Source organism: Gekko japonicus, unplaced genomic scaffold (genome assembly GCF_001447785.1).
Source record: "Gekko japonicus isolate JY-2015 unplaced genomic scaffold, Gekko_japonicus_V1.1 scaffold3446, whole genome shotgun sequence".
Classification (NCBI taxonomy): domain Eukaryota; kingdom Metazoa; phylum Chordata; class Lepidosauria; order Squamata; family Gekkonidae; genus Gekko; species Gekko japonicus.
In genome coordinates this window covers 29,338-39,232 of record NW_015163713.1, presented here as the reverse complement: position 1 = coordinate 39,232, position 9,895 = coordinate 29,338, and the positions used below count along the sequence as shown (strand labels likewise).

Here is a 9,895-nt window from a genome sequence, read left to right as displayed (position 1 = left end):
GCTGCCGAAGGCCATGCCGCGGGTGGGGGACCGACGGAGCGAGGTCTCCTGGCTGTGCTCGAGCTCGTGGGCCAGCAGGTGCCTCTTGCGCCCGAAGAGGAGGCCGCAGACCCGGCACGGGTGGAGGCCCTCGGCCACGTGGCTGGCCCGGTGGCGGAGCAGGTCCCCCTTGAGGCAGAACTGGCCGCCGCACTGGGCGCAGGCGTGGGGCTGCTTCCCGCGGTGCTTCTTGTGGGTCAGGAGGTTGAGCCGGTACCGGAAGAGCTTCCCACAGGCCGTGCAGGCAAAGGGGCCCTTCTCCTTCTCGTGGAGGGCCTGGTGTTCGCGCAGGGAGGCCCCGTCCCCAAAGCTCCGCCCGCACTCGCAGATCTGCCACTCCGCCGGCTCTGGGGAGCCCCTGCCCTCCGCCTGCTCCCAGGGGCCTTGCAAGGCGCCCCCCACGCCCGGCGGCTTGGACTCGCTCCAGCTGGGGCAGGCGGGGAGGGAGCCGACGTCTGCCCCCCAGGGTCCGCTCTCAGGGCACCCGGGGGGGCTCCAGCTTCCGCTGAACTCGTCCTTAATGGCTGGGTCCTGCACACTCGGGCTCTGGGCAGCTGTGGGGAGAGAGACGTGAAGTCACACCACCGGGAGAACCGGAGCAGAGGGGCCGGCCGGAACAGGCCGCTGCTCTGTTTGAAAAACGAACCCAATGCCCGCTGGAGGCCCCTGGGAGCACTCCCCTCCCATCCCCCCCAACAGGAAACGTAGAATCATAGCGCTGGAAGGGACCTCCAGAGTCATCCAGGCCAACCCGCTGCATGATGCAGGAGATTCACAACTACCTCCCCCTCCACACACCCGCAGTGACCCGCGGTTCTACGCCCAGAAGATGGCAGAAAGCCTCCAGGATCTCCAGCCAAACCGGCCTGGAGAGAATTTGCTTCCTGACCCCTACGTGGCGATCGGCATTTCCCTGGGCGTGTAAGAAAGGGCCACATTTGGTGTAGTGGTTAAGGTGTGCGGACTCTAATCTGGGAGAACCGGGTGTGATTCCCCACTCCTCCTCCACTTGCACCTGGCTGGATGACCTTGGGCAACCCGTAGTTCTGATAAGAGCTGTCCTTGAAAAAGAGCAGTTTCTGTCAAGAGCTCTCTCAGCCCCGCCTACCTCCCAGGGTGTCTGTTGTGGGGAGGGGAAGGGAAAGGAGTTTGTAAGCCGCTCTGAGACACCTTTGGGTAGTGAAGGGCCATGGGGTATAAATCCAGTATCCTCTTCCTCTTCTTCTTCTTCACATGTGGCTGAAAGGACCCCCACCCACCCCTGAAGCACCAGAGAGGAGACAGGGACACAATCAAAGGCAAGGCGGGTCTCTGCCCCCCCCCCAAGAACAGGTAAAGGCGCCCCGGGGCAGACAGAGAGCTGGAGGGGACTTGGGTGCTATGGGGAAGTGGGGCTGCCTCGTGGGGCTTCCAGGAGGCTCCGGGGTTTCCCTTCTCTTCCCTCTGATCTTCCCCAAACCTCCTTTGCTATGGTTTTTTTCCTGGGGGATTTTTCCAGCCCGCCTCCCCCCATGGCAGCCATTCCCCTCCATACTGATGCCACCAGGGGTGGGGCCCTTTGGGGGGGGGGAGACTGTAGAAGAGGAGGAGGAGGAGATTGGATTCATACCCCATGGCCTTTCACTACCCAAAGGAGTCTCAGAGCGGCTTTCAAACTCCTTTCCCTCCCGCTCCCCACAACAGACAGACACCCTGGGAGGCGGGTGGGCCTGAGAGAGCTCTTGACAGGAACGGCTCTTTTTCAAGGACAGCTCTTATCAGAGCTACGGCTTGCCCCAGGTCATCCAGCCAGGTGCGAGTGGAGGAGGAGTGGGGAATCAACCCCGGTTCTTCCAGATTAGAGTCTGCACACTTAACCACTCCACCAAGAAGAAGAGAAGAGACTGGATTTATACCCCGCCCTTCACTACCCAAAGGTGTCTCAGAGCAGCTTATAAGCTCCTTTCCCTTCCCCTCCCCACAACAGACACCATGGGAGATAGGTGGGGCTGAGAGAGCTCTTGACAGAAACTGCTCTTTTTTCAAGGACAGCTCTTATCAGAACTACAGCTTGCCCAAGGTCATCCAGCCAGGTCAATGTGGAGGAGGAGTGGGGAATCAAACCCGGTTCTTCCCAGATTAGAGTCCGCTCACTTCACCACGACACCAAACTGAAGAAGAGGAGGAGGAGGAGATTGGATTTATACCCCATGGCCCTTCACTACCCAAGGGAGTCTCAGAGCGGCTTGCAATCTCCTTTCCCTTCCCCTCCCCACAACAGACACCCTGTCAGGTGGGTGGGGCTGAGAGAGCGCTTCACAGAAACTGCTCTTTTTCAAGGACAGCTCTGACAGAATTAGGCTTGTCCAAGGTCATCCAGCAGCTGCGAGTGGAGGAATGGGGAAATCAAACCCGGTTCTCCCAGATTAGAGTCCACGCACTTAACCACTACACCAAACTGGCTCTACACCAAACTAGCAGTAACTGGCATGCTGCTATAACAGTCCGTTGCTACGGCAGTTACTGACAAAGCCAACCGAAGCTGCTTCCTTTCCCAGTGATGGAGAGGGGTGGGGTGGGGGAAAAGGCAGCTATGGGGAAGCCCCGTGGCCGCAGCAGGGCACTGGCAGCTTCAGCAGCAGGGCAGAAAGCACTGAAGGACACCACTACACACAAGAGGCCCCAGATGTGGGAAACGCATCCTGGGGCAGCCCAACTTCAGCCCCACCCCAGCCTCTCAGTTACAGCCCGGGCTCAACAGCCGGATCTTTGGGGAGCGCTCCTCTACACGGTGCGGGAACCGGGCGGTGCCACTCACCAGAAAGGGGGGTCCCGCGAGCATCTTCTCCCCCCTGCCCAGGGTGGTCCACGGCAGACGGCTCCTCCCCTTGCTCCACTTTGCATATAAGTCCCGGTGTGGGGAGCAGCTGGGGCTCTGCAAGTGGGAGAAGGAGAGGGGTCTGAATGGGCTGTCCCCCAAGCAGGGGCGCTGGGAGTCCGGGACGCTGCTGAGACAGACTGCGGCTGGGCTTCCTGCACGAAGCATGCTCAGGATCCAGACCTCAGTCACGGCCCTCTCGCCAGCACTGCAAAGGGCCAACCAAAAACAAGGGAAATGCACAGTACAGTCACCCTCCTTGTACCAGGATGCGGCCTCCCAGACTGCCCAGGAAGTGAAGCCCTGCTGAATCCTATGACAAAGCACCACTACAAACACGGACGATCCACAGATGCAAAGGGGCCAAAATAGTCCAATAGTCTTCACAGAGTAGCATCAAAAACATGTAACGAAGAAAGTAGCAGAACACGGTATCTTCATATCCAAGGTGCTTGGCCGGTATCCCAGTAACTTTTGGCCAGTTACCAAGGTGCTTGGCCGGTCTCCCAGCTGCTTCACGCGTCGCCGGCTAGTGTGACCGCGTTTCGCAAACAAGGCTTTATCAAAATCACTCTGAAACACAAGTCCCTTGGTTATATTTCTAAGTAACGAAGATCTAACGGGGAACTGCGTCTCCCATATCCACTGATCGTGGCAATGTTTACAGCATGTTATGGTTACTGCTATAAATTTATAATTTATTGTGGTTTCACTACACAGTTGGTTTTTTGTTGGTAGCACTGCAAAGGCAAGCAGGGCTTCACTTCCTTGGCAGGCTGGGAGACCTCATCCCGGTACCAGCTAAATTCCTGACTCGCCATGCTTCGTGAGCTGGCCACGGGCAGCAAGGAGGGCCTTTGACGGAGACCCCAGAGGACTGATTCATCCCCACCACCACCACTGTACTTTGAGCACCTTGTACACAACTTGGGGAGGCTTTGGGGTCTGGACAGGTTAAAATAAATAAATGCACCCAAGTATCCCCCGCACACTATGTGTTGGTGTCCTCCTGTAGTGAAGAAGAAGAAAAGAGATTGGATTTATACCCCATGACCCTTCACTACCCAAAGGAGTCTCAGAGTGGCTTACAAACTCCTCTCCCTTTCCCTCCCCACAACAGACACCCTGTGAGGTCGGTGGGGCTGAGAGAGCTCTTGATAGAAACTGCTCTTTTTCCAAGAACAGCTCTTATCAGAACTACAGCTTGTCCAAGGTCATCCAGCCAGGTGCAAGTGGAGGAGTGGGGAATCGAACCTGGTTCTCCCAGATTAGAGTCCGTGTGCACTTAACCACGACACCAAACTGGCTCTCTGCTGCTTCCGTCTTGGCTCTGCAAAGCTACAGCAAAGCTTTTCACAGGGAAGGCCAGCAACACTGGACTTGGACCGAGAGACGGCCTTCTTCAGACCACCCGCCCCGGGGCCAGTCCTCACCCAGCGAGGCCACCAGCTCAAAGTTGTCCGCCATGACCTCCCGGTACAGGTCCCTCTGCCACGCCGTCAGCATCGCCCACTCCTCCAGCGAGAAATAGATGGCCACATCCTCAAATGTCACCAGGCCCTGCAAGACAAAGGAGGACCCCTTCTTGCACCAAGCAACCCAGGGCTCCTTGTCAGCCTCTACCGGGGGAGGGGGAGAAACCAGGGCTGATGCCCACGGGACCCCCAGACCACCTTCCGACACAGCAGCCTCTCCCACCAGCCCATCTCAGAGCAAGGCTACGGAGGGAGCCCGTTTCCAGTGCCAGAGTTCAGTGCTGGCACATCTGAAGAGAGCACGTCTGAGCGCTACCATGTGACCACAGCCCATCCTTACGATGCCCTTACGATCACCCTCTGGGTGAGGAAGGAAATTGCTGAGCAGTCGGGTTAGAACAGATAAGAGGAAGTCCTTCTTCACCCAGAGAGTGATGAATCCGTGGAATTCACTGCCATAGGAGGTGGTGGCGGCTACAAGCACGGACGGTTTCAAGAGGGAATCGGATAAGCATATGGAGCAGAGGTCCATCGGTGGCTCTTAGCCACAAGGTATAGATAGGGACTCTCAGTCTGGGGCAAGGGATGCTCTGTATTCTTGGCGCCGGGGGGGGGGGCAACAGTGGGAGGGGCTCCTAGTCTCCTGGCCCCACTGCTGGACCTCCTGATGGCACCTGGTATTTCTGGCCACTGTGGGACACAGAGTGTTGGACTGGATGGGCCACTGGCCTGATCCAGCACTGGCTTCTCTTATGTTCTTATGGATAAACATCTGGAGCAGAGGTCCATCAGTGGCTCTTAGCCACAAGGTCTAGATAGGAACTCTTGGTCTGGGGCCAGTGATGCTCTGTATTCTTGGTGCTTTGGGGGGGCAACAGTGGGAGGGCTTCTGGAGTTCTGGCCCCACTGCTGGACCTCCTGAGGGCACCTGGTATTTTTGGCCACTGTGTGACAGAGTGTCGGACTGGATGGGCCATTGGCCTGATCCAACATTGGCTTCCCTTATGTTCTTATAAGAGGGAATTGGATAAGCATATGGAGCAGAGGTCCATCAGTGGCTCTTAGCCACAAGGTATAGGTAGGAACTCTTAGACTGGGGCCAGTGATGCTCTGTATTCTTGGTGCTTCGAGGGGGAGGGGGCAACAGTAGTGGGAGGGGCTTCTAACGTCCTCCTGGCCCCACTGCTGGACCTCCTGAGGGCACCTGGTGTTTTTGGCTCCTGTGTGACACAGAGTGTTGGACTGGAGGGGCCACTGGCCTGATCCAACATTGGCTTCTCTTCAGTTCTTATAGGAACTCTCAGTCTGGGGCAAGGGATGCTCTGTATTCTTGGTGCTGGGGGGGGTCAACAGTGGGAGGGGCTTCCAGTGTCCTGGCCCCACTGCTAGACCTCCCGGTGGCCCCTGGTATTTCTGGCCACTGTGTAACAACAGTGTGGGACTGGATGGGCCACTGGCCTGATCCAACATTGGCTTCCCTTATGTTCTTAAGTCCCTGGGGTGGACTCCTTTACAGTATTTTCACAGGAGTGCTAAAACGTATTGCCCGTGGCCAAAGACCATTACAAACTTAATTTTGGAAGGCCTGTAATGCATCATTTTCACAGCAGCCAATGCAACGAAGGACACGCCAGGTCCACGTGATCTTCTCTGCCACTGGACCCGGCTCAAGACTTGCGAAGCTAGCCTGCTGTTCACTTAGATCGAGGCTCTAGCCCAGGGGTGGCCAAACTGCAGCTCGGGAGCGGCATGGGGCTCTTTCACACAGTTTAATTTAATGTTAATAAAAAGCAAATTTGCATATTTTCCAGTAAAAACGTGTGTGTCATTCTTGTTCGTGTCTTGCGGCTCTCAAACATCTGACGTTTATTCTGTGTGGCTCTTACGTTGAGCAGGTCTGGCCACCCCTGGGCTAGACAAGCTGCCCCAAGCACAATTCTGTAGCCTTCTCCAAACTCGCAGGCTAGCTACTGGAGCCTCTCCCAAAGATACCAACCAAGCTTGAAGAACATTGGCCCAGGGGGTCCAATTCTACAGTCCATAAAACAGGTTGCCCCCATCCCCTCCATTGTTTTCTAAGTTACTTTTTCCCCACGGGGCTGTTAGTGGCTCTGGGGGGGGGGAGGGGTTTGAAGGGGAGGCTCCAAATTTTCGGAGTAGCTTCGGGAGCCTAAGAGTTTGGAGCCTCTCCCTCAAACCCTTCCCCTCCAGCCCCCAAAATATACCCTATGTTTTCGCCATTGACTTCAATGGCCTATAGGATATAATGGGGCTGAAACTGACATTCGGCTAGCGGAAAGACTCCTGAATTGGCACCTACTGCCGAAATTGACATACAGGAGTCTTTATGCCGACGGAAATTGATTCTGCCAGATTCCGCCGAATCCGAATCGGGCTTAATTTTTTTTTTTTGGCACACCCCTAGTCAAGGGGTTGCAGCACTTTCCCCATGAGGAAAAGAGCATGAGCTGGGAGGGGGGTTACTGTAGAGAGAAACAAGTGGGGGAGGGGCTGACCTGACAGAAGGCTGCAGAATTATGCTTGGGGCCGCTTGTCGTCCCTCCTGATGCTAGAGCTCAGGGTCACCAGAGGGGCAGCAGACTCCAGACAGAGAGAAGGAGGTGTTCGTACTCAAGGGCCAAACGGCTTGTGGAACTCCCTGCCACCAGCCCATCCACAGCCATGTAGGATATGGGATCAATAGAAATGATAATTTCTTAGTTTAGATAGCATGAATACCTGTATCCATAAGAACATAAGAGAAGCCAATGCTGGATCAGGCCAATGGCCCATCTAGTCCAACACTCTGTGTCACACAGTGGCCAGAAATACCAGGGGCCATCAGAAGATCCAGCAGTGGGGCCAGGACATTGGAAGCCCTCCCACTGTTGGCCCCCCCCCAAGCACCAAGAATACAGAGCATCCCTTGCCCCAGACCAAGAGTTCCTATCTATACCCTGTGGCTAATAGCCACTGATGGACCTCTGCTCCATATACCTAATACCATGCTTGTGGCTGCCGCCACCTCCTGTGGCAGTGAATTCCATGTGTTAATCACTCCTTGGGTGAGGAAGTACTTCCTTTTCTCCATTCTGACCTGACCGCTCAGCAATTTCATGGAGTGCCCACAAGTTCTTGAATTGTGAGAAAGGGAGAAAAGTACTTCCAATGTAGAGCATTCAGTAGTTACCCAAATAAGCCATGCTCTTATGGAAAAATTTAGTTTAGTTGCATGTTATGTAGTGGAAAATAAGACAGAACTTTAGAAATGCATCCTTCTGTGTTAAAAGGCCTTCAGCTAACTCAGGAAACTGGAAGAAAGGAATGTGCCTCATGGGCAATTGTGATGTCCTTTGTTAATTCAATTGCTCTGAAGGACATTTATGGCCCACAGATCTGCAACAGAAAAACATCGCAATGGGTCTGGATGTTCCCAAGACAGCATCCCCCTTTGCAATGCCAGACGCCAGGATGTCTGATAAGAGCCAAGGATTGTGTTAGAAGTCCCATCTTACATTCTATACCGATGCAAAAGGCCTTGAAGAAGAAGAAGAGATTGGATTTATACCCCCTGCCCTTCACTACCCAGAGGAGTCTCAGAGCAGCTGACAAACTCCTTTGCCTTCCCCTCCCCACAACAGACAGACACCCTGTGAGGCAGGTGGGGCTGAGAGAGCTCTGAGAGAAACGGCTCTTTATCAAGGACAGCTCTTGTCACAACTACGGCTTGTCCAAGGTCATCCAGCCAGGTGCAAGTGGAGGAGTGGGGAATCAAGCCTGGTTCTCCCAGATCAGAGTCCGCGCACTTCACCACGACACCAAACTGGCTCCAGAAGAGGACCTCAGTGTGCCTTCATGTCTCTAGGTCAGATAAACAAATGCAAATAATTGTAACCTTAGCCAAATTTGGGGTGCACCAATGGAAGGATGCCAGTTCATATGATGCTACCTGTTTAGAACCAATTGTGGTTGTTACTGGTTGTAAACCATTCTGATTTCATTTTGGGTATAAGACCTGCTGCCCTTCCTGTCCAGGGCAGAGAGAACAGCTTGGTAACACTGGGTGCTTTGGCATCTACTTCCGTCTCTCCTGTTTCATCGCGATAAATGGTTAGTTATCCAACTCACTGGACTGTGTGTTCCCCACGGGGCACAGATCTGTGCAGCAGCCATGAGTTCCACAAGCCAACCCCCCCCCCCGTCATGGCAACATCGCTGAGTGCCCGCTTGGCATGTGGAGGGTGCCAGGCTCAATCCTCAGCAGCAGCAAGACCACAGCCGGAGAGCCACTGGTGGTCACGCCAACCTCCCCTGATTGATTGATTGAGTGGTGGTCTTACCTGGACAGCTCCCTGTGCGCTCCTGGGTCAGGATGTCCTTTCCCGCTTCCTCTTTTTAGCGCACCGTTCTCTATACAACGCCCTAGCAGCTGTTAAAATGCAGGGCAGGCTCCTTCGCTGGGATGTTCTAGTTCTCTACAGAGTCTCCATTACCTTCCGCTGGCTCCAGCTCTCCCAGGCGGGCACATGGCCAATGGCTGCCCACTCGCAAGCCCTGGCTCAGACTTCTCCTGGAGGCAGTACCCCAAGGAAAGGGGCCGCCTTCCTCTGGCTAGGCGATTGGCTTCCCCTCCCACTTGACCCGGGGTCAGTGCAGGTCAGAGCAGCTTTCCCTGCCCCCTCCAGATTGGAGAATTCAGGGGGGGGGCACTCTCTGCTCCCTGCCTGGAGAAAGGGGGGGTGGGGAGAGAAGGGGGAAGCCGCCCCCCTTCCTTTTGTCTAGAGACCCATGTGCATTTGAATGAAGGCAGCCTGAGGCCTGATGTGGAGGGGGGGGGGGTCGCCAGGAGTGGGCCTGGCTGTGCGGCTGAGCAGCCAGGGCTGAGGCAAGTCAGCTGGCTCCCTCCCCTCCCCTCCCCGCCAGTGTTCCCTCTAAGCTGAGTGAGTGTGAGCTAGCTCACAGTTCTTTAGCCTCCGGCTCACACATTTTTGTCTTAGCTCAGGAAGGATGGGGCTCCAGAGCAAACTGATGTATGCTGCAGCCAAATCTCTCCCTCACAACTGTAATGCCAGGAGCTCACAAAGTAGAATTTTTGCTCACAAGACTCCTCAGCTTAGAGGGAGTCCCCGCCTAGAGAAAAGCAGCCCGTCCAAAAGCGCAATGGGGGCTTCGCTCCTCGCCAGCCTTGCAGGAGAAATGGCATCTCCTCGCCCCCCTCCGCAGGGGCAGCCGAAGGTGCTCCGGGCACGGAGAGACCTTGTGCAGGAACACCCCGAATGGAAGCGACGGGGTTTTTTTCTCCTCCCGGCAGCTGGCAACCGTGCCAGGAGCCCGAGGACCTCGGGGCCAGCAGGGATGCGGCCGGCGGGACCCGAAGCCCGGGGCAGGGGGTGGGAGCAGGCATCCCCTTCCTCGCTGTGGCGGCCCCCGCTTCCCAGCCACGCAGGGACCCGCACCGGTGCCCTCCGTCGGGGGCCGAGGACGCCAACGCCCCCTCCGGGGGGGCTGCTGCATGCACGTGGGC

The 9,895-nt window shown here is 55.9% G+C and overlaps 1 protein-coding gene across 1 annotated transcript in view; it reads right to left on the bottom strand.

Moving 5' to 3' along the window:
* LOC107107528 (zinc finger protein 316-like) overlaps positions 1–7,574 on the bottom strand; it is an 18,457-nt gene extending 10,883 nt beyond the window's left edge. The window contains exons 1-4 of the mRNA XM_015407839.1: positions 7,562–7,574; positions 4,330–4,515; positions 2,837–2,953; positions 3–593 (exon numbers count right to left, since the gene is read on the bottom strand). Of these exons, the coding sequence (XP_015263325.1) occupies positions 3–593; positions 2,837–2,953; positions 4,330–4,515; positions 7,562–7,574 (907 nt within the window). The remainder of the gene's footprint in view (positions 1–2; positions 594–2,836; positions 2,954–4,329; positions 4,516–7,561) is intronic.
* Positions 7,575–9,895: the final 2,321 nt, after the last annotated feature.